Consider the following 24,796-nt stretch of genomic DNA (forward strand, 5'->3'; position numbering starts at 1 on the left):
ATATGAACAGAAAATTCCACGGACTGAGGAGCCTGGTAGGCTACAGTCCGTGGGGTCACAAAGAGTCGGACATGACTGAGTGACTTCACACAATATGAACAGAAAGTGTTGGAATTGAGTGAGAGGAGAGATCACTGGGACAGGACAGTCAGCTGGGCAGGTGGGTCTTGAGCTGGGCCTTAAAGCATCAGTGGAATTCAGAGGAAGTGAAAGGAAAGGAGAGGGAACTGCACAGGAGGGTCAGAGTGAGTAAGAGGCAGAGGAGACATTCCTCCTGGTAGCGTGGAAGGTTTAGGAGTCAGGCTGTAAGGCTGGTGTCCGAATCTGTCCAGGCTGCTGTAACGGATACTGTAGACAGGGTGGCTTGTAAACAACACTGTTTTATATCTCATTTCTGGAGGCTGAGAGGTTTGGCTGGCAGATACCGTGCCTGATTCCTAGTTCATAGATGACCATCTTCTCCCTGTGTCCTCACATGGTGGAAGGGGATGAGGGAGCTCTCTGGGGGCTCCTTTATAAAGGCACTGAATCCCATTCATGAGGACTCCACACTCATGACCTAATCACCTCCCAAAGCCCCACTTGCTAATATGGTCACATTGGGAATTAGGTTTTAACATGAGTTTTGGAAGAAGGCATTCAATCTGTAGCAGCTTGATATAATTGGACCAGGGTAAGGTGGGATCTAAGGCTGTGGTGATGTGGTTTAAAGCTGATGTTTTAAAGATCTTTGATCTTTGAGCAGATTAATATGTGATCTGAAGGAGGTAGTATTTTAAGAAGATTGAAAGAATTGACAGTTCTGGAGTAGTCTGTACCCCTCAGGATCAGAACTATTTTCTTGCTTTAAATTATACCCTTACAGAGTGATTTGGAAACCAGAGAAATTGTCCACTAGCTAGAGGGCTAGAGTGTGAGCTAGGGTGATGGCTATGGTTAGAAGAAGAAAGGTCAGAAATTGCCCAGAACTTATTAACAGGGCTGGAGCTCAGTTTTAGAGTGAGGAGAAGACTGTAAGAAGAGGGGTTGAAAGTGAACATTGGCTCCTTTTTATGATTGTAAGAAAAAGAATTCCATTGGCAAGGAGAGAAATCCAAAGAGAGAATTATTTGGGGAGAAAGAGGATTATACCTAGTGGTTTTGTGAAAGCCAGGTCCACCACACAGGGAGGCGGAACCAGGTTCTCTGGGAGAGATGAGGACCCTAGAGAAAGATGAGAGAAGTGTCCGTGTTCTGCTTAGGCTCACTCCAGCCTCCAGCTGTGTGGATGAGTGTATAGCCAGGAGAGAAGAGAAAAGGCCTCAATGCCCTCTTCCTCATGGGAAAGAGGGTCTAATTGTTGGAGCAGAGAATGGAGAGTTCATGAGAGACTACATGATGTATTTTTTAACTGGTCAATTAGAGTGTCTCAGAGTTTGAAGTAAAAATAACTTGGTAAGATGTTTAGAGATACTCAGTGAAAACTGATCCAAGAGTGCAGCCAGTGCTTGAGTGTTTCCATCTGTAGACATAGTCTGACTTTTTGGAAATCCTTTCCAAGTATATTTGGTTTCTATCTTTAAAGTTTAAAAATGTCATATAATTATTATATTTAAACAATACTATTTCCCTCAACAACAAGTTTCCACACCATGGTTCAGATGACAGTGTGAAACTGAAAGTTGAGCTAAGTGTGGCATGAAGCCTGCTAGGTAGGGAGGATTTCATACTGACAGAAGCCTGGGAGTAGACCTTTCTGCCCTCTTCTTAGTGCTGCATTTTCCCCTCTTCCCACACATGAGGATTTGGTCTTTCTTATCTGATGTTTTCCCCCTCCTCCAGGTGCCCAGATGACTATTATGAGCCAAGCTTGTGCAGAAAGGTGTAATATAATGAGGCTGGTAGACCGTCGGTGGGCAGGAATCGCCAAAGGAGTGGGCACTCAGAAGATCATTGGAAGGGTACATCTAGGTGAGTGAAGGGTGCTGGGGGTCTTTGTAGTGTAGTAGACTTTAAAAATTCCTTTTGGACAGGGGCGTCTGATCCAGCACGCCTAATCCTTAGAATTTTAGATCCTGTATGTTATCGGAATTACACATGTAACATCAGTTCAGCTGGTTACAAAAAAGAAACCACTAGTCCCCTATGTACTTCTTTTATGTCCTGCTCTTCAGAGATAATCCCTTTCCATTGTTTTAGCTGATTTCTTTTGGGGTTACCTCCATTTTTCTAAATAATATGATTTCAGTGCTATACTGACATGACTACGTAAGTACCATTGAGAGCTAAGCCATTTAGTTGAAAAAGATTGTTTTTCCTTTCATGTCTAGTGTATTTTCTCAGAATTAGTAGTTGTCCTGCCTGTGAATGTGTGTCATTGGTTTTTTTATGTTACTCATCCCTAAACATTTACTAGTGTGTAAATCTCCTTTACACATGTCACCCTGTTGAAGAGGTTTCTTTCAGCCTAGCCTGGTGGTTCAGGGCTGTTTCATAGCTGCTGTTTCGGAATCTGGGTCCTGAAGGGTACCTTTTGCTTCAGTCTTAACCCTGGATAATATGGATCCCATACTTTTTTTGGGGGGGGGGGGCACACCTCAGTTTATTAAAGTACATCTTCCAATAACTTCCTGAGAAAAAGGGCACAGGAATAAAGTGGGTCCTTAAATATCAGAGCATTATCTTTCTCTACATTCTACCAGGCTAAGTTGGAAATCACTTTCCTTCATGATTTTTATCGGTGTTGCTTTGGAGAAGCTGGCTGCTATTCTATCATTTACATGTGAGATTTCTCTTCCATTTCTGAAGCTTATAGATCTTCTCTTTGACCTCAGTGTTTTAAAATTTCACAATGAAAAAAATAAAATTTCACAATGATGTACTTGGATGTAGATCTCTTTTCATCTACTGTGCTAGATAACCTTTCAGTCTGGACAAATGGTTCTGATTTCCTCCCCTCTGGGATATCTGATATTCAAGTAGAATAATCTACTATCATGGACTTGTCCTCTAGTTTTATTTTCTTTCATTGTGTTTGGGGAAAGAAAACAAGATTTCTTCAACTTTGCCTTCTAACCTTTATGTTTGGTATGGTTTTCTTTCATGTTAGATGGTTTTCTTAAATCTCTGGTGATCCTTGGCATCTGCTCATGTTGAAGAATGAGACACCAGAAGGCTGTTAGGAAGATTAGTTGGGTGGGCAGCCCTGGTTGATTGTGGGTAATCTGTAATGGGATGGAGAAAAAGGCTAGTCTCAGTAAGCTCCCACTTAACCCGCCTTCTCCCCACCCACCTCAGTTTTCAGTTTGGTGCTTTTTGTTGTATCTCTGTCTTCCTCTATGCCCACCTCTATTACAAGAGCCTCTGGTTCACCCTCTTAAGAAAATAAACCTCTAGTCCGCTATTGAGGGGAGGTGAGTAGTCACCTGGCTGAGTAGAGTGTGGGAGGGGAGCCCCAAGGTCCGTCTGTGCTGCCATAGACCTGCAGCCGGTGCTCCTGCTTGGGGCTCACTCCACCCCTGTTGGCAGAGGTATTTGTTTCAACCAGCTCATCAGCTTCTTGAGAGTTCTGTGATGTTAGAAAGGGTTGCTTCTTAGTTTCTTACTGTAATCTGCTTTCTAGTTCCAGAATTGTGTTTCATTTGTCTCTCCCATTGTGTTTGGCTTAAGTGATTTGTGCCTTTAAAAAGAAAAAATGACTTTTTATTGTGGCTTTTTTTACGAGTAAATTGAGTTAAGTAAGTTATGTTCAGTCCTTTCTCTTTAATCAGAATTGTTCTTTTTTTGTTGTTTTATTTCTTTTCGTTATCCATGTAAATGCTCATTATAGAGAATTTCAAAGCATAGATGTGAAAAGAAGTGAAAAATAATTCTTTTAAGTGAGACTCAGTAGGAGCATCCAGACATAACTCTTTCTGGCATCTTTTTCTTGTAAACGGTGATCATGTAATATGTTGAATTTTATACTTCCTTTTTAGAAAAAGTAGCATTTCCCAAATGCCAGTATAAATTTCATAAGCATCATTTAAATAAATGCATAGCATTCTGTTGTATGGGTTTAGTGGTCAATCTTTGGAGTATATTTTCCCCCGAATATTTTGTCATCATAACATGGACATGCATTTTTGTTTAGTTTTGATCCCTGCCACCCCCTTAGTTAAGATTTCCCCTCAGTGAAACTACTAAATTCAAGATGGTGAATACCTTTTAAAGCTCTTGATGTTGTTAACTGTTACTAATCTGATTTCTCCAGCACTAATTGAATATTCATCTTAATATCCTTATACAATCAAGTATTATTAGTTTTTGTAGATAAACAAGTGGTTTTTTATTTTAACTGTAAGTTACTTTTCTTTCATTGCAAGTGATAGTTTTTCTACCCTTTTTCCTTTTCATATTTCTCTTTCATTTTTCCTATTTTAATACATTTGTCTATTAGTCTCCATGTTTTCTATTATTGATTTCTGTAGAATAAGGATAGTTTAATACCTTATCCTTCTATACTTTCTTACACACAGTAGGACTGAAATTGGGGAAGAATACCACAAACCAGTTGCTTCAGAGTCTGAATTCTTACTGTTTTAAGGTTTTAGTGAGAAGATAATAGGGAACAAAATAAGTACCAGTCTCTTGTGTCCTTTTGGTTGGAGAACTTGTACCGTTTTGCAACTTTGGCTATGATAGGTGTCAAGAAAACCTTATAGCAATAAGGGAAGTCTAAATAAAGGAAAGATAGAACATGAACAGGAAGGTTCAATGTGTTGAAGGTGCTACTTCTCCCACATTTGTCAACAGAAACATTGTAATACGTTCAAAACTCCAATAAATTGTTCTTGTGTGTGTGTGTGAGACTTGATGCGTTAATTTTAAATTTTATGTAGGCCCTTTGTGGCAGGAGTAATCAGGATACACTGGAATAACTTCTCCTGCTAGATATCATTATTATATCTGGTATTATTATTTAACTTATATGTTGAGTATATCATATGAAATGCTGGGCTGGATGAAGCACAAGCTGGAATCCAGATTCCCAGGAGAAATGCCAATAACTTTAGTCATATGTAAATGACATGACCCTAATGTTAGAAAGCGAAGTGGAACTAAAGAGCCTCTTGATGAAAGTGAAAGAGAAGAGTGAAAAGCCTGGCTTAAAACTCAACATTCAAAAAATGAAGATCATGGCATCCAATCCCATCACTTCATGGCAAATAGGTGGGGAGACAATGACAGACTTTATTTTTTTGGGCTCCAAAATCACTGCAGATGGTGACTGCAGCCATGAAATTAAAAGACTCTTGCTCCTTGGAAGAAAAACTGTGACTAACCTAGACAGCATATTAAAAAGCAGAGCAATTTCTTAGCCGACAAAGGTCCATCTAGTCAAAGCTATGGTTTTTCCAGTAGTCATGTATGGATGTGAGAGTTGGACCATAAAGAAGGCTGAGCACCGAAGAATTGTTGCTTTTGAATTGAATTGTATTGGAGAAGACTCTCAAGAGTCCTTGGACTGCAAGGAGATCCAACCAGTCAACCCTACGGGAAATCAATCCTGAATATTCATTGGAAGGACTGATGCTGAAGCTGAAGCGCCAGTACTCTGGCCACCTGATGTGAAGAGCTGACTCACGCTGGGAAAGATTGAAGGCAGGAGGAGAAGGGGACGACAAAGGATGAGATGGTTGGATGGCATCACCAACATGATGGGTGTGAGTTTGAGTAAGCTCCGGGAGATAGTGAAGGACAGGGAAGCCTGGCATGTTGCAGTCATGGGGTCGCAAAGAGTCAGACATGACTGAGCGACTGAACAAACAGCTAGATATCAAGACCAAAAGACTAGAACAGGAACAGACCCATGCTTATGTGAACCTTGATAAATGACAGGAAATCTTATGGAGCAGTGGGGAGGTGTCGGGAAATGTGCTCAGAGAATTGGGGATCTGTGTGGAAAAAGGGACAGTTGACAATTGGACCCTGTCTCACGTAACATAGAAAAGTCAACTCAAGGTTGACGAAAGACCTGGATGTGTGAGGCAACATTGAAGCTTTTATTTTTTTTTAAATTTATTTATTTATTTTACATTGAAGCTTTTAGAGGAAAATATAGGTGAATGTTTTATGTAGGGAAGGGTTTCTTTAAAAGATAAGGAAGTTATTTGATAAATATAGCCAATTAAGATTAAGAACTTTTCATCAAACAAAGAAAATGAACAAATAAACTAGGAAAGAACTTAGTAACATACATAACTAATAAAAGATTCATACTTAGAATTATGCATATTCTGTGTGTTTATATATCCTCCAACTCAGAGTGGTATATAAAAAATTAAAGAAACATTGAATAAGCACTTCAAGAGGAAACTCAAATGGTTAGTGTGTAAAAATTGCTTTATCTCATTAATCAGGGAAATAGAGAATTACTTGCCATATTTTAGATCGAATAATATTGAGTGTTGGGAGAAGGTGGAACAGTGGCACCTTTCCAAAACCACCGGAAACATTTTGTAAAATAATTCAGTATCAAGTAGAGCTGAACCTAATATATCCCCTAAAACCGTGTATGTTTTTAGAGTATACCATTGAGACGCTCATGGCATGCCAGGAGACAAGCGCAAGAATACTTATGTTAGCATTGTTTATAGCAGGAGAAACTGGAAGCAGCCTGGAAGTTCATAGCACCAAAATGGATAAATCAGTGGTGGTGTCTTTTAGACATTACAGTGCTTACTCGTGCTTACTCTTACTTACTCTTTGAGGTGGGGTAAGTGAAAGAAATATAGTCACATGCATCCACAGGAATAAAATATCTCAAAATATCTTTTGAGAAGAAGCAAGTCATAGTTTAAAACCACAAAACTAACCAAAATGTTGCTTAGGCATCATACAAAATAGTAAGAACTATTTTAAAAAAAGGCAGGGAATGTTTAGCATAAAAACCAGGATAGGTGGAAGGGTTGGAGGAGGAAAAGAATAAGCTGTGAACTTCTTAGTTTTCTGTTTCTCAGCCTGGGAAATAGATGCATGGGTATTTGTTTTATTATGCTTCATACTATATATGTATGTATCTCACATACTTTTCTGTTCATAAGATATATGTACACATATCTTAAATGTGTACACATATCTTAGTTACTCAGTTGTGTTCAACTCTCTGTGACTTCCTGAACTGTATCCCTTCAGGCTCTTCTGTCTATGGAATTTTCTAGGCAAGAATACTGGAAAGTGAAAGTGAAGTCGCTCAGTCGTGTCCGACTCTTAGTGACCCCATGGACTGCAGCCTACCAGGCTCCTCCATCCATGGGATTTTCCAGGCAAGAGTACTGGAGTGGGGTGGGGGTTGCCATTTCCTCCTCCAGGGGATCTTCCCCACCCAGGGATGGAACCCACATCTCTTGCATTGACAGGGTGATTCTTTACTACTGAGCCACTTGGGTTTCCCAAGATATAGTTAATAGCAAAGTAATTTTCTTAAAAGATCCTATATATAAAATATGAGGAGTAATTCAGGAAGGGAGGCAATGCAGGAGACTTCAAGCAAAGAAACTTGATTATAACAAGCAGTAGTAAAATTGGAGGAATTTGTCTTGATCTTTTTTCTTTTTAAAGATAGAGTTATTGATTGATTTATGGCTGCTCTAGGTCTTCGTTGCTGTTTGCAGACTTTCTATAGCTGCAGTGAGTGGGGGCTACCCTAGTTGTAATGCACAGGCTTCTCATGGCAGTGGTTTCTCTTATTGTGGAGCACAGGCTCAAGGCACGCAGGCTTCAGTAGTTACAGCTCTTTTTTTCTTTAAAAAAATTTTTTTTTCTAACTTTAAACTTCTTATTTTGTTTTGAGGTATAGCCAGTTAGAATTGGACATGGAACAACAGACTGGTTCCAGATAGGAAAAGGACTACGTCAAGGCCGTATATTGTCACCCTGCTTATTTAAATTATATGCAGAGTACATCATGAGAAACACTGGGCTGGAAGAAACACAAGCTGGAATCAAGATTGCTGGGAGAAATATCAATAACCTCAGATATGCAGATGACACCACCCTTATGGCAGAAAGTGAAGAGGAACTAAAAAGCCTCTTGATGAAAGTGAAAGAGGAAAGTGAAAAAGTTGGCTTAAAGCTCAGCATTCAGAAAACGAAGATCATGGCATCTGGTCCCATCACTTGATGGGAAAGAGATGGGGAAACAGTGTCAGACTTTATTTTTGGGGGCTCCAAAATCTCTGCAGATGGTGATTGCAGCCATGAAATTAAAAGACGCTACTCCTTGGAAGGAAAGTTATGACCAACCTAGATAGCATATTGAAAAGCAGAGACATTACTTTGGCAACAAAGGTCCATCTAGTCAAGGCTATGGTTTTTCCAGTGGTCATGTATGGATGCGAGAATTGGACTGTGAAGAAAACTGAGTGCCGAAGAATTGATGCTTTTGAACTGTGGTGTTGAAGAAGACTCTTGCAAGTCCCTTGGACTGCAAGGAGATCCATCCAGTCCATCCTAAAGGAGACCAGTCCTGGGTGTTCATTGGAAGGACTGATGCTGAGGCTGAAACGCCAATACTTTGGCCACCTCATGCGAAGAGTTGAGAGTTGACTCATTTGAAAAGACCCTGATGCTAGGAGGGATTGGGGGCAGGAGGAGAAGGGGCTGACAGAGGAAAGATGGCTGGATGGCATCACCGACTCACCGATGGACATGAGTTTGGGTGAACTCCGGGAGTTGGTGATAGACAGGGAGGCCTGGTGTGCTGCAATTCATGGGGTTGCATTGTCAGACACTACTGAGCGACTGAACTGAACTGATAGCCAGTTAACAATGTTGTGGTAGTTTCAGATGAACAATGAAGAAACTTAGCCATACATATACATGTATCCACTCTCCCCGAAACCCGCCTCCCATCCAGGTTGGCACATAACATTTGAGTGGAGTTCCATGTGCTGTACAGTAAGTCCTTGTTGGTTATCCATTTTGAATATAGCAGTGTGTACATGACCTTCCCAAACTCCCTAACTATCCTTTCTGGCATCCATGAGTTTGTTTTCTAAGTCTGTGAGTCCCTTTCTGTCTGTAAGTTTGTATCATTTCTTTTTCGATTCCACATGTAAGAAATGTCATACAGTGTTTCTGCTTCTCTGTCTGACTTCACTCAGTAGACTCTCTAGGTCCATCCATGTTGCTGCAAGTGGCATTATTTCATTCTTTTTAATGACTGAGTAATATTCCATTTTATATATGTACTACATCTTCTTTATCCATCTTTTTTCAAATTCTTAATGCCAGCTTTCCTCACCAGGTGAGCATGTATCCTAGGGGTATCACATATCAAGCCAGGTCTTGTGAGTATTATTTCTACCCAGTCCATTTTATGAGCTGATGCTGTCATTGGTTTTTAACTGGATTATTTGTCTTACTGAATTTTCATACTTTACTCACTTGTTTGAATGCTTTGGCTTGGCTTTGACTGACTGCACAGAATGATAGATACATTTCTAAACTTTCCCTTGAAAAAATGATAACCTCTTCCTGTCTTCATGTGCTTTAGCTCAGGTTCAAATTGAAGGTGATTTCCTGGCATGTTCCTTCTCTATACTTGAGGAACAGCCCATGGACATGCTTCTGGGACTGGATATGCTGAAACGGCATCAGGTAATTAAGAGTTTCATTTTCTTTTCACATTGGCTTTTTGTGACGTACGTCATTATTACTGCACATTCCCTTGGTTGTGTATACTGAAAAACTAAGAAGCATGACTTCAAACCTGGAAAGGTCCTTAATTGATGATATTGTCATACACAGTTTGAAATTATGTATCAGTAGAAATAGAATCTTTTTGTGAAATCTTTCTGAATCTATTGAATCCTGCCATCCGTTTTGAGACTATAGTGGACAGTTTGGTTCTCTTGTGTAATTTTTAGTTTCTGGGTTGTTCAAAGTTGCTAAGTCATGTCCAGCTCTTTGCGACCACATGGACTCAACACTCCAGGCTCCTCTGTCCTCCACTACTCGCAGAGGTTGCTCAAATTCATGTCCGTTGAGTCAGTAATGCTATCTAATCATCTCATCCTCAGTCACCCGTTTCTCCTTTTGCCTTCAATCTTCCCCAGCATCACCGGAGGAGGAAATGGCAAACCACCACAAGTTTCTTGCCACAAGAACCCCATGAACAGTATGAAAAGGGAAAAAGCTTCTGAGTAGAACTCAAATAATTTTTTGATGGATTTGTAGGGCTATGTACATAATACACAGTGATGATTTTACTGCGAGTATAAGTTTAGTAAATCCTTAGTAGTTGATCAAATAGTACTTGGGAAGAAGAGTATCGAGATTAAGGGAAAAGGTTACATAAGATGTTGGAAATGGAAATGTTTGTTTAGTACAGGAAGAATAATTTATAAATGTGTTCATTTGCAGTGGTTTTTATATTTCTACTCTGAAGCCTAATAATGTGTTGAAATAAACTCATTGAAGAAGGAATTAATGTGCTCTTGGACAATAAAAATTCACATAAGGTTTCATATCTTGTCAATATTTTTATGTCACTAATATTTTTTTAAATTGTTTTATTGCAGTATAGTTGATTTACATTGTTTTGTTAGTTTCTGCTATACAGCAAAGTGAGTCAGTTATATATATATATCCATTTTTTTATATAGGTTATTATATAGGTTCCTATATAGGTTAATACAGAGTATTGACTATAGTTTCCTGTGCTGTACAGTAGGTTCTTATTAGTTATCTGTTGTATATATTGTACTGTGTATATGTCAATTCCAGTCTCCCAATATGTCCCTCCCCCTCTTCCTTGGTAACCATAAGTTTGTTTTCTATATCTGTGACTAAGTTTCTATTTTATAAATAGATTCATTTGTACCATATTTTTAGATTCCACGTATACAGAATATCATATATTTATCTCTGTCTGATTTACTTCACTCAGTATGATGGTTCCTAGGTCCATCCATGTTGCTGCAAATGGCATTGTTTCATTCTTTTTTATGGCTGAGTAATATAAAAATACGGAATGCTTCACAAATTTGCATGTTATCCTTGCTCAGGCAATGCTCATTTTCTCTGTATCATTCCAGTTTTAGCATATGTGCTGCTAAAGCAGCACACTAATTTTCTTTTCTAAATGTTTAATATTAAATTCCCACTAAAATATATTGAATCAATACTCTATAATCAAGGTACAGAATTTTAAGTTGAAGGAATGAGTGAATATAAATACAATCCAATTAAATCTAATTTATTAACATTGCTAATCTTTCCTTTTTTCTTTATTTTTATTTTATTATTAATTTTTTTTAACTTCCCCTATTTTTAAGTCATGGTATAGACTAGCAGTCTCCAGCTTTAACATATGTGTGTAATTGTCCTATATTAAGTAATCGTAAAAATATACTGAAAAGGAGGCTAGCAGAAACTCAGAATATTTTTTTATAGTGCTTGCCTTGTCCATGTATGACTTTTGAGACCATTGGTATAGACTTTAAATATAAGCTGTACTTTTTACACTTAAGCAAAAATGTGCAACTGTAAAAGTGAGACATACCATTTATATAGTTGTATATATTTTTTAAAAAGTCATTTATATGTTTCTAAAAGGTGTGGCTGCAGATTATGCCCGTTAGTTTTCCAAATTTTTTGCAGTGAACAGGTGTTACATTTAAATTCAGATGTGAATCATTTCTGTATTTGACAAATAAGTGTAAAGTATATCTCATAGAGATTATTCTGCTATACAATTTAAGTATTTTTAAAAATTCTAAATTAACAGTGTCACGTAGATTAAATTTAGGTAAAATCGATTTTGTTTTGAGTCATCTCTGTCAATGTTGTTCTTTATAAATGGAGTTATGAAGCTCAGGGTCATAATTTTCCTGTGTCATGTTTTTTTCTGCTATCATCCGTCTTTGGTTTCTTCTTTCTAAGTGTTCCATTGACCTCAAGAAGAATGTACTCGTGATCGGCACCACAGGCTCGAAGACCACCTTCCTTCCCGAGGGGGAGTTACCAGAATGTGCCCGGTTGGCATATGGGGCCGGGCGAGATGAAGTACGGCCAGAGGAGATTGCAGACCAAGAACTGGCAGAAGCCCTTCAAAAATCTGTAGAGGATGCAGGTATTTGGAATGGCTGAGCTTGCGAGTAATACTCTAGTTATTGGTGGGTAAGCCAGTGAAGTTCGGGCTTCAAAGGGGAATGAGGACCAATTCATAATCCATCTCTTCGTCCTGTTGTGGGTGTGTTCTTGTCTTCTTACCGCCTCCTCACATCTCCACATACAAGATAGAAAAGCTTCCGTGTTTCAGTAGCTCCAGAAGCAGCTGTCCATTGGTGTGTGCAGGATACATTGGAGAGTTCTTTGCCTTTGCACATTTTGGTGGGACTCATAAAGAATCTTTCTTGTCTTTTTTTTTTTTCCCCTGAAGAAAATTATAATAGTAAGCAGACATTTCCTTTTGAGTGAACATTTCCTGGAAATTTTCTTTTTCATTTCTTAGGCCCATTTATATTGGAGGATGACATTGTGTCTGTGACTGAGCAGCCCCAACTTTAATATCTACTGAAAGTGCTTCCACCTAAGTTTTCCTCCTCCGCCACCTGAGTCTCAGTTGTAGCTTCTTTAAAGAACAAGCCAAGTTTTCTGGGCTAAAAGTGGAGGGATGCAGTTATGTTGAAATCTCATGTCTGTGGATAAGTTTTTTTCCCGTCTGTTACATATCAGTGACTCTGGGATATATTTTCTAGAAGCTGAAGAGAAGTTTGAGTTATTTTAATGTCTTGAGCTGTAATTATTCATTAGTGACTAACATCACACATGGGATTTGCTGATACAGTAAAATATATTAGCACTGTAAGTTAAGGGAATAGCTTTCTCCTAAAGACCAAAAAAAAAAAGAAAAGAGTTTTAACAAAAAGCAGCCAGATTTTGCCAGTACATGTCACTGGAGAACGTTCAGTGATGTCAACGTTGAGACTCTTCAGAGTAAGTGTGAGTTGCAGATGGAGTTTCCACGCTGGCTTTGTTCAGAATCTACTCCACCACCACCTTTTGACTCATTTTACATATAAAATACAACTTGGGTGGTGATTTAGTATTTTGTATGAAGGGGAGAATTTTGAACAATCTGACAGATAATAGTTTTAACCTTACCTACAAGGCAAGTTTGAATGGGTTTGACATACTTACATAGAAGGTGTTGTAACTTGTCATCTTAGTTATAATGCTATTTATTAATAAAATGAGCGTGTATATCATTTTGTGAAACCTCTATTCTTTCCCCCCACAGTTTTGGTGCTTTCATTTGAGAAACACCTGCTGACAGTAGCTTAGTGCCTTATAACCCACTAACCTCAGGCCCATTTACTTTGGAGGATAACATTGTGTCTGTGACTGAGCAGCCCTAACTTTAATATAACCGTTACCCTCTTTGAGTAATTATTTTCTTTTAATAAAAAGTTTAGGAGATTAAAATAGAAGCCACAGATGTTTTCAGCCATTGTGAAGTGCGTATACGTTTTAAAAGATTAAAAGGAAATGGCTGTCTTCCCCTGTGATGACCTTTTGTTACTGACAGGATATAGCTTGTGCTAATTTTTGTAATGTTTAAATACTGAGATAATTCTTCAATATCATATTGTATTTGTTTAGAACATCAGCATCCTACTATTAATCAGAATCACCTAAGTGTGAATATAGTAGATAAATATATTTTTCCCTAAAAACTGTCTCTTTGGTGTGGATACTCTATACAGAATATCTTTATCTTTTCTATTGATTAAAACATAATTTAAAAATATTAATTCAGAGTATTCGAAAAAATAAAGAAGTTAAGCCAGGATAGGTAATCAGGTTTGGATTATTTTTCTTCTAAAAATAAATCTCAACTGAGAAAGAAATGTTGAAAGTTACTGTCAAATGTGTTCACTCACTTTTACTCCGTAAGATTTCCATATCATGTAATTCCATCTATGGATCTATTTTTTTCATCTCTTTCACGCGTTTGCCCATGAATTCTCTGTGTAGGTGTGGAAAATTAATTTCTTCCCAAGTTCTGTTGAAAATCTGTTGACGTTGACATATTGCTTTATGTATGGTGAGAGAATTAGAGCAACTAGCAAATCTTTTTGTGGTTCAAGCTACAAGAACATTCCCCCACCTTGCGTCTGCAGTTCCTGATCTTAAAGATGGCAGAGGAATGGAAACTGTAACCCTGCATGCTGTGTGGTTTGCATTGTTAACCCAAGTTTGCTTGTCTGTTTCCTAATTCAAACAGAGCGTCAGAAGCCATGATGCATGTAGTGTGTGTGTGCTGCAGCTGGAGTGGGCCCCAGACCAGGTATTTATAGACACCACGTTAAGCCTCCACCCAGTCATCGTCTGTGGTCTGAAAGTCTTTGTATCCGCAGCAGATCTAAAATGTAGCTTCTGTCATTCACCAGTTCACCTTGTTTAATCTGGTTACAACTAGCCTGTGTGTGTGTGTATATATATATATATATATTTGTATGTTGACATACATACGTATCTAAGCACAATTTACCATTTAAAATTTTATCAGTTATCCCAGTGAAAACAGATGACCATTGTGAATATCAGCATCATAGCACTTTGTTGTTGAAGATAACCACATTGTTAGGAATTTCATAAGCCCCTTTCTTTTGAAAAACTGGAAGTGTAGTTTTCACATTACTACACACAAGTCCCAGCATTATACAGGGGCAGCAGTTTTCATCCTGTTGAAGAAGAAATGGAAACTTAGACCAGGTGACTTGGCCAGGGTCACAGAGTCAGTAACACAGACAGGACTAAAGTTTAATCTTCTAACAAGAAACTTGACTTTTCCTTCTCTCCCTAGCCTGACGGTTTTTCCACAGGAGGCACTCTGCTTCCATTTCCCTGTAGCATAAATATAATAAACGTCAGCCTGAGTATACTGACTGATTTATTAAAACAAGAAAGGCAGTCTTTTTTAGACTGTCAAACCTAGGAATTTATAGGGGTTTGCAGGCTGGTTGTAATTAGATACATAGCATTTAATTGCTTCTTTCTTTCATTTTCCTCATAAGGATGGGTTAAAACAGGCATTATTATTAATGTCCATTGTCCTCATCCTCTTCTGCTATCCTGTAGTACTGACCTTGTCCTCCCCTACATTTAGAACTTAGGCCAGTGAAACTTACCATCTCAGCTACAGGAGGACTATACACTGCCTTCATAGTGAGTACGGAATTCATTGAGGTTGGTTCACCTTTGGCTCACCCAGTTATTATAACTGACATACCATTGCCAAAGGCCATTATCTTTGCCCACCTCTCCACTGCTAACATGGACATTTCACTACAGTGCATCTTTCTGTTCTCATTAACTGAAAATTGAACCTCTTTCAGTGTCAGCTGTGCAGATCGATAAATAAAATTATTTACAGTGTTTCCAGACACTAATGAATATAGTTTGCACTGAGATATATGCTCTTCTTCTGTTTATCCCTAAACTATAAGAAAGATTGTTTCACAAGGAGTCAGTAACTTCCTCACAGAGTATTTTATCTTTTCATGTTGTTAACCTAGGTTGGATTAGAACGATTTAGAGCCACTTGAATCATAACTGCATTGCTTCATGATTTCTAAGGCACAGTTAACATGAAGCATTTGAGTCGCACCTGTCCTAACAATTTGTATTGTGATGTCATTTTTGTTACCAGCCTTTGACTTTTAATTAAAGATTGTATAATTATTGCATGGAGGTCAATTTTTAGTTGGATGGATTAGTAGCAGAACGAGAGTTGGAACTGATGTTTAATGATACCATGATGTTTGTTTAGAGGTGTGGTAATTAACCTTCCATCTTTTATGAATGGTCAGTAAGTTGCAGTGAATCTAAATTGTTATTGCCTATTGGAAAATTTATGAACTATATCCCTCCACTGCCCTCCTCCCCTCCCATTTCCCTGCCCTTAAAGTAGGAAATATTCTTATGAATGTTCTTATACTGTGTTAATACAATAAAGTAAACTGATATTCCTTTTTAAAGTTGCGTTGTTTGGTAAGATAATAATTGAGATTTAGTCTGTTTGATCTTTAGCTTTATTTTTGTTCTGAGTCAAACTCACACAGTTTTTGAAATGTTCGGATAGAAATAGAATGTTTGCTTCTCTGTCTTCTGGATGTCCCTGAGTAGTATCACATTGTTATTTCTCAGACATAAATCCCAGATATACCTAGCTTTAGACTTCTCAGGGTTCACATTTGACACACTGAAGTGAATTGGCAGGAGAATCTTCCTAGTACCGAAATCCTCAAGATTATATTGTGCTTTTAAGAATCACCTGTGTAACTTACGGAATAAAGAGACTCCTGGGTTTATTCCTCAGGATAGTGTCCTACAGTCTGCATGCTTAACAAGCTTCCAGGTGGTTTAGGGCAAGTGGTAGAGAGAACACACTTGGAGAAAGTATTTCGGAGTTCTAAACCCACTGAGAGTAAAGATACATAAATGTCCTTCAGTCTTAAGGACTAACTCAGCCATTCTGTGGTACCTAAATAAAAATTACTGAATTCCAGTACACACAGTTTATCAAGAACATGCTTACCTCTTATTCTGATGCTATGATGTTGTTTGCCACAATGAGAATGGTTCATGTATAAAGTCTGAATATAAGACAGATCCAAGTTTAAGGACCTGGTTTTATCTTGTTTAAATTTATATTTTCTGATAATTTAGTGGCCTTTGTAACCTGCTGATTAACCTTTTTTCCTTTCACTGTCGTTCTCTGTAGAGAAAAGCGGTAAAGAAACTACCTCACTGGGAATGTCATCATTACCAACTTCAGATGGATTTAACCATCAAGCCCATCCTCCAGGACTGAGTCCTGAGATTGGTAATCCTCCAAGTCTTGCTCACTCTGTCTCTGCTTCAGTCAGCCCTATCCAGCCCAGTGACCCAGACAGCATTGAACCTAAAGCTGTGAAGGCTTTGAAGGCTTCAGCTGAACTCCAGATAACCTCTGAGCAGAAAGAACATCTTCCTCCACAGGATCTTTCTGATTGTGCTCCTTCAGCAGACAGTGCTCCAGCAAACCAGAGTCCAGCTATGCCTTTGCAGAATTCACTCGAAGAAGCCATTGTTGCAGATCATGTAGAGAAATCTGCTGAAAGAAGCACCCAGGGCCTCAAATCTCATCTCCACACAAGACAGGAAGCTAGTTTATCTGTCACAACTACTGGGATGCAAGAACCGCAGAGGCTTACGGGGGAGAAGGTTTGGCACCCAGAGTATCAGGACCCAAGTCAGGTGAGTGGCCTTCAGCAGCATGAAGAACCAAGGAATGAGCATGAGGTTATACAACAGAGTGCTTCACATGACCAAGACCATCCTTGTCACACAGGGGACCTTGAACTTCTTGGAGAAAGGCAACAAAGCAGTGCTGGTTTGGAAGCTGCAATGAAAGGAGACAGGCTGCAGCAGAACGTGGACCTTCCGGGTACAGGGAAAGATATTCTACCTTCAGGATGCCTTGGCTGCTCAAATTCAGAAACACTTATGGAAGTAGATATTGTCGAACAGTCCCTAGTTGCTGTGCCGAATTCAGGAGGTCAGAATACCAATGTCAAGAACAGTGGTGCATCTGATCTCATCTTAGATAATCCCTTGATGGAAATAGAAACATCAAAATGTAACCCTTCCTCTGAAATTTCGAGTAATTCCATTTCTACTCAGGATTTACAGCTTCTAGAAAGTAATGTTGAAATGTCTGAAACGAGTAAAGAATGTGGGGATCACCCTTCCTCTTTAATAAGTCTCTGTGGCAGTTGTCAGCCCTCTGTAGAGTCATCAGAGGAATCTTGCTCATCCTTAACGGCAGCCTTGAAGGAACTTCATGAACTTCTGGTCATTAGTAGTAAACCAGCTTCAGAAAACACATCTGAAGAAGGTATCTGTCAATCAGAGACAGCTGAGGGCCAAACAGGTATTAAGGACCTTTCTGAAAGATGGACCCAAAATGAGCATCTTACAGCAACCCAGAGTGAACAGTGTTCACAGGTCTCCTCTCATCAGGCCATACCTATAGCAGTGAAGACAGAAGAATTAACAGACACTTCAGCTGACACTGGAGTGGAAGATGGAGAAACTGTTAACTTGAGGGGTCCAGGTGATGGCCTGTTAACTGATAAGGAAGGTGTCCCCAAGTCCAAGGAGTCAGTAAACAAGAGTAGCTCTGTTACTGTAGCCTCAGCAGAAGCGTCTAATCAACTACATTGCACCTTAGGTGTAGAGATTTCACCCAGACTGTTAGCAGATGAGGAGGATACACTCAATCAGACTTCTGAGCAAACTGAGTCCTCATCACCCGCTTGCATCCTGGTTAAAGATTTGGGTCAGGGCACACAGAATCCAGTGACAGACAGGCCTGAGGCCAGGGAACATGTCTGTCCTGAAGCTGCAGGGCCACTTCTAGGACTTGAACCATCTACCAGCCATCCATCACCAAGTCCCTCCTTTCTTGCACCATTAATTTTTCCTGCTGCAGACATTGACCGGATTCTCCGTGCCGGCTTTACTTTGCAGGAAGCTCTTGGGGCTTTGCATCGAGTTGGTGGAAATGCAGACCTTGCACTTCTTGTCTTGCTAGCAAAGAACATTGTAGTTCCTACGTAACCATGGAAAAGTGGGCTAGACCATACTCTACTCCCTTTAAAAAAAAAGCTGTATATCTACACACACACATACACACACTCACCACATATACAGTATATGTAGAACCCTGCAAGCAGAATGTTGAGCCAGATTTTTTTTTTTTTTTTTTTAAGATTTTTTTTCGGCCAAAGTAATTTATGATCTCTTGTCTGATGAATTTGTCTATCCTATTTGTTAAAATTTGGGCCTTTTTAAATGTATTGGCAGTATGTGCACACAGAAGCTTTTTATTATCATTAAGATGATGTATTCTGGAATAAAATTGATGGTTTTGTGTATAGCATACCCTTTTAGAATGAGAGTGAGTGCTTTAAAAAGCAGAAGCCATGAGAAAATCCCACCACCCATGCAGCTGAAAGCATGATGTGGCTGTGTCTGTGCTGTAGGCAAGGTATGGCTTATTGACTCATATTTTGGTTTATAAACTTGATCACATGGTTTCATGTTTGGAATGCATTATGATTCATCGGTTGTAACAGGAAATTGAAGAATAGTTGAAGAATATTTCCTGGAGTAGCATGTTTCCATTGGTGTGGTTAGGATTTGACATTTTAATGCGATGAGTTGGGAGGGCTTAAAACTTGGGCTGCTTCGTACATCACAGGCTACTGCATGGATTGCCAGATATCTTGGGTGGGATTTTGTGAGGGAATTAACATCAGAGTGTAACATGGTGCTACCCAGATTAAAAAAAGAAAGGAAAAACTGTAATTGCATTTGCCAATGTTGATAATGTTTCAACAACTGTTGTGAGTGAAATAATGCTCTAAACACTGGAATTTACTAGTGATTGGGTTTGGTAGCATCTCACTGATCACATCTCAACCCTTAATGACTTATGGTGAACTTATGTTCAGCTGATGGGTTGGTTGCCAGCAGTTTATTTCCTTTCCAAACTCATCTTCTAGCAAGTTCTTCTAAAGCTCAGTTTGAGCTGTGTTCTGAGTGAAATATTCAAGTGTAATAACCTTGTCACTGGTTCATCTTGGTGCTTGGAATGGTCTGTCTATTTGGTGAGTGTCTTTCATGGCAGTGGAAATAATAATTGGAGTTTCTGACTCAAGTGGCCTTGGTAGAGTTTTCCATCCCTTTCTTTCCTCAGGAGTTTCTTTTTTAAAGCAAGATTTGTCATATTTGTGTTTACCATGTCAAGATAGAGTGGGGCATAGTATATAGATGTATTTATTGTGGCCTTTTTTAATATGAGGACTAGCCCTTGGAAATCATTGTCCTGTGGGCCCCACTGTGCAATAATTCTACTGGGTAGATTTTAGATTTTTTTTTTTTCCTGAAAGATAAACTCTTATATACCTAGCAGGAATATGGAGTCCTGGTTTTATTGAAGAGAATTTTGAGAATGATAATTCCTGATTCCAGGTGATGATTTGCAATGTGTCTGAAACAGAAGCTTCAGAAGGGTGATTTGTGAACTTTTAATGTTAAGTGATTTTTGTCTAAAGTCTTACTCTCTTTGAGAGTTATTCTTTCCGTCAAAATTTACGTCATTGAGCACAATCAAAATGGAGGCTCATATCTCAGGAGTTTTTTAAATCTTAATTTGGGGGCACTTAGACATTGCTCTTCTTCTACCCTATTCCATCTTCTTTCTTTCTGCTGTGATGTATGTATGTGTATTAGGAGCTGTGAGTGATACGATGGAAAGTCCCATAGATTCCTCGTGATTCTCTGAAGTTCGGAAATGGTTGACAGAAAGAGCTGTTGCTTACTGTGTTCAGGGTGGCGCTCTAGACAAGTTAGCCAGATTGTCTTTAAAGTGTTCTTTTAGACAATCCTGTGCTGTAGACCCTTTTGCCTGCCCTACGCCAAAGATATAAGATGCACTAGGAACCTGCTAATAGGATTTCTGTCAACCGGCTCTTAGAGCTGTGACTGCAATTAAGTAGTGGTGCTATGATTGAAACAAAATTTAGTAGCCATGCAATGGGCCCCTGATTTGCTTTATGGTAATGACTGGGAATTTATTCTGAGCTTATCAATCTTTAGGGTTACAAAGTGGGGTGAGTGTAGGGTGGGAGGACTTATTGATGACAATAGACTCCTCCAAAAGGCCTTCTTTATAAAGAATGGCCTCTTAGTTTTCTGTACAAGCAGTTCCTCTGAACAATGCTCAGAGACATAACCACTGAATTTTCACAGTGTGGAAATTTGGGGGTCAATCCCAGGTGGGCTATAGAATATCAATCCAGAAAAGGTTTCGTTACAATAGCTTTTATTGTATGTATGTGTATATTTATTTCTAGGAGAAAATTCAATAGGTAGGCCTATAGTTGTACACGTATTCTTATTAGGAATACTTTGGATGAGCTTAACCCATTTGCCAAATATCCCTGTCCTTCTTCATCATTTATTTTTCAACTTATAGTTGCTTTTGATTTTTTTTAAATCTTCTGTCCATTGTTTGTGTGAAAGTAAAAATTGTTGACATTGTCAGAATTTTGAATCATTTTTAAATTTAGCAATTCTAAAACACAAGGAATTAAGGAACATGGCATAGTGAACCTTCATTGTCGATTTTTATGCAAAGTGCAGAAATGAGAGATTAACTTCTCCAAGAATAAGATAAAATCATTGTGAACTCCTGATTGCCAGCAGAACTGGTGAGGCCAGCCGTTACCAGTATGGGCTGCTTTGTTGGATAGCTCTTTTGTCATAATCAGTAATGGACAGCCTTGTGAACAGTGCTTACCTCCAAGAGTGGTGTCTATTTATTCACCAAAGAGAGGAGAAGATTTCCTTCCAAGTTGGTTCCTGTGTGTAAGAATGTGTTTGGTAACCAGACAGCTATAGGCTCTAGATTTTGCCATTGTCACTGGTAAAAATTATTTCCACTTGTACCTCTTTAGGCATCCAGACATGGTCTAATCCTTCATCTAAGCCTTCATCCCACCGTTTGGGCTTTATCCATTATCATAAAGATTATCAGTTGCTTAGCAAAGGGAACTAGATAGATGGTAAATGTGTGAGGAAACTGTTCTGCCTTGCAGCCTACATAACTTTCCAGAGCTCCTTGTCTCAATGCATACTGAAGGGAGACACACACCATGTATTTTTTCCCAAAGGGTTTCTCCAGTAAGAGAGTTATATGAAAAGATATATGAGACTTTGTGTTACCGATTTTATGATAACCAGTTGAGGTGGAATCTGCCTGTTTTTCCCTTAGCACAGCTTTTCTATCTCTAGCAAAAGCCATAACACTTTGGGTTGGTTTATAACCATTAACTCGTGTATATATACATGTGTGATAGATATCCTGCAGTTAATTTTGCATAGATTAAAAAGCAAACGTTTGTTAATCTTCAGATAACAGTCTTCGGTTATGGCGAAGACTTTGATCCCACCATGTTTATAAAAAACAGCCTTGTAAGTCACTGGCCAGAAGAGTGGCAGTACATTCTGATTTCCTTTTCCTTTCGGTCTGTCACCTGCAGAGCATAAGCAGGGCACTTGAACTGCTACATGTTTCCAACTTGTTATCACTGGTAGCATATCATAAGAGAAGCTAACTAGATTATGCACGCTTTAGCACAAATACCAAAAAGGCAAATTTCTCCTTTGAATTTGGTGGCTTAGTGTAGTCTGTGGCTGAACTAGAAACACAGTTCTCAAAGAGTTCCCCTTCTGAGAAAATTAAGGTTACCTTTCACATTAGGAGATCCATAAATTAAAATAGCTGCTTTCTTTCTGAAAGATTTAAACATGCCGATTTACAACAAGGTAAACTAAAAGCATGTCCTTGAGAACCAGAATGTCAAATCATGGCTCAGGTTCCCCAGTAGTGTTCCCTCGATGGATGTTACTTGGGAGTTAATCATATAAATCATAGAACTTAAGGGAGGAACCTTTGATGTGCTTGATTTTCTCTTGTGCCTTAGTTTCTCCAAATAGCAGAGGCATCAAGTTCGAGTCGGTGCTAAAAGTCGAAGTATCATTGGGGTGGGGAAGGGTGGAGAATGTCTGAAAATGGCCCTCCTGGAGATAGGCATGTATGGAGTGTCCTAAGGGCTCACCTTTATTGTTGATTGAGTTATCCTGCACCAAATCATTTGATTTCCCCAGAAGGATTAGATTTCCATAGAAGTATTGTGACATGGCTTTTTTGCATCAGGCATACAAAAAGCAAAAATGGTTTCTATGTGTTTATTATGTTCTTTGTTGTGCTATCAGTATTACAGTAGTGAAAGCAGAAGTTTAAGAAAATCTGTTTGAACAATGAACTGTTAAACTCTCTCAGACTGCAGTTTGAATCTTTGAATAAGAATTTGTTATTCACTCATGAAACATTAAGTGACTGGTGAGCATTGAGGATAACAGCAGTACTGAAACAAACGGAACTGCCCTGTAAAGCTATCAGTCTCGTCAAGAGACATGAAATAAATCTTAGCTTCAAGTGCAAGATCTATTTTTGCCTATTAGCATCATTTATTTTAAAAGTCGTACTAGGATAAATTGGGTTCAAATTCAGAGAAAACGGAAAAGCAGGCTCAAAATGGAATTAGAATCTGAGAACCTAGAACTGCTCTTAAAAATGTTTTTGAAAAAATGAGATTGGAGAAACCAACAAAAAATGTCCTAACATTTGGTAGAAATACTTGAAGAGATTAAGGACAGTTCAGTTTACACTGTTGGTGGAGGGGGAACAGGCAGGATAAAAGTGCAAGTAAATGGAAGATGACCTAACGAGTACCAGTGACAGTCAACTTTTCCTTCCATCACGACCTCCTTCCATGCAGGGTGGAAGTATAGACTGCTGTGGCATCCTTCCTGCCGTCTTTGAGCCAGCTGCTCCGAAATACTAACCATCTGGGCCAACAAGACTTAGCAGAGAATTCTGGAAGATTTGCTGTTTTAAAGCAGTTGAGTGCAAAATGTGAAAATAGAACTCTACAGCAGAGAATGTAGCAAGCAATGGTTCTGGGACTAGATGAGGGGCAGAATTTATTTACAAGAAAATTCAGGCCTCTGCCAAACCTCTTCTGCAGGACAGCTCCATCAAAAGGACATTCTTGAGCCTATCACCATATATGTGGTAATCCTGAGGATACAGGTAGAATTTCTGAACCTTAACTACAGTGACTTCTGAAGCTTACAATTAGAATACCCTCGCAGGTTTGTCAGCTACATACTGGTAATCTAGACCTTCTGGGGACTAAAATGAGCGGGTATAGCAGTTTTAGAGCACAGTCTTACGGAATGAAATCTACAGAGAAAGTTAATGCAAGGGTGTGGAAGATGGGAAATTTCCCTAAAATAAGGACACTTGGGGTGGGGATGTGGAATATGAAATTAGAGTAATTTTTACAGAATTATATTTCTCTTCATATATACCATAAAGAGGTCTTCATTAGCTAACTTGGGAAAGAGGTGTGCTGGTAGATTTTTTTCCTGGTAGGATACATAACAAATTATTTTGTTTACCAGGAGTTTGTTTCACATTCAGCCTTGAAGGATGCATCATTGGCTTAAAGGAAGGTAGACCTCTCTAGTTTCCTATATATTCAGATCAATTCAGCATAGTTTGCTTTTTTTTAAACTGTGCACCTACAATGAACGTTGAATGCTCATTTATATTCAAAATTTCATTTCCATGTTAAGTTGGGCTAATGGCCTTTGCACTCAAAGTTTGTTTACCAGTTTTGTAGCCATATTTAGCAAATTTTAGCAAGTAGAAACCCCTTTTTCCCCTCTTATTTGTTCTTGGAATTGTTCTTTTATTGCTTTCCTGATTTTTCTTTAAGCTTTGAGACTACTGCATCTTACAAGAACTAGGCTGATTGGCAAAATAGGCTTGCCAATAGCTCTTTCACTCCCATAAGGCTTTGGTTTTGAGAGTTGGGAAAACTCTGAGAATTTAAGGGAACCAAACTCAGGAATCCCACAGTTGGTTGCATTGTGCCATTGGCTTAGGGGCTGGACACAGGACCTGTCTGCCACTGAGTGAGCCAGATGCATTTGGGTTTGAGTTGTTGTCACATACTGAAATGTAAGTCAGCCCTAAGTAATCAAAACACTTTTATTTTTCTTTTTTTATTAGGAACTTTCTGAAGAAAAAGTGATGTGTAAAACATTTGATATTTAAGACAATAAAGTTTTTATCGTAAGA

At 38.8% G+C, this 24,796-nt stretch overlaps 1 protein-coding gene and 1 non-coding gene across 8 annotated transcripts in view; one reads left to right on the forward strand and one right to left on the reverse strand.

The window, feature by feature from the left end:
• Positions 1 to 24,796, forward strand: part of DDI2 (DDI proteasomal shuttling factor 2) — a 43,569-nt gene extending 18,773 nt beyond the window's left edge. For 2 of the 7 annotated variants that reach the window (XM_086343836.1, XM_086343834.1), the window contains exons 6-10: positions 1,822 to 1,950; positions 9,518 to 9,621; positions 11,908 to 12,097; positions 14,255 to 14,317; positions 16,757 to 19,380. In XM_086343836.1, the coding sequence (XP_086199962.1) occupies positions 1,822 to 1,950; positions 9,518 to 9,621; positions 11,908 to 12,097; positions 14,255 to 14,271 (440 nt within the window). In that variant the 3' untranslated portion in view covers positions 14,272 to 14,317; positions 16,757 to 19,380. Of the gene's footprint in view, positions 1 to 1,821; positions 1,951 to 7,819; positions 8,920 to 9,517; positions 9,622 to 11,907; positions 12,098 to 14,254; positions 14,318 to 16,756 lie in introns of those variants that run through there. The other 5 variants (XM_086343831.1, XM_086343829.1, XM_086343832.1 and 2 more) reach the window with 4 other exon arrangements.
• LOC147356432 (U6 spliceosomal RNA) lies at positions 10,986 to 11,089 on the reverse strand. Its single transcript, XR_015143891.1, has one exon. It is a non-coding gene; the product is annotated as a U6 spliceosomal RNA (small nuclear RNA).

This window comes from Bos grunniens, chromosome 16 (genome assembly GCF_055505025.1).
Source record: "Bos grunniens cultivar Pamir isolate PY7600 chromosome 16, Bosgru_T2T1.0, whole genome shotgun sequence".
Taxonomy (NCBI): Eukaryota; Metazoa; Chordata; class Mammalia; order Artiodactyla; family Bovidae; genus Bos; species Bos grunniens.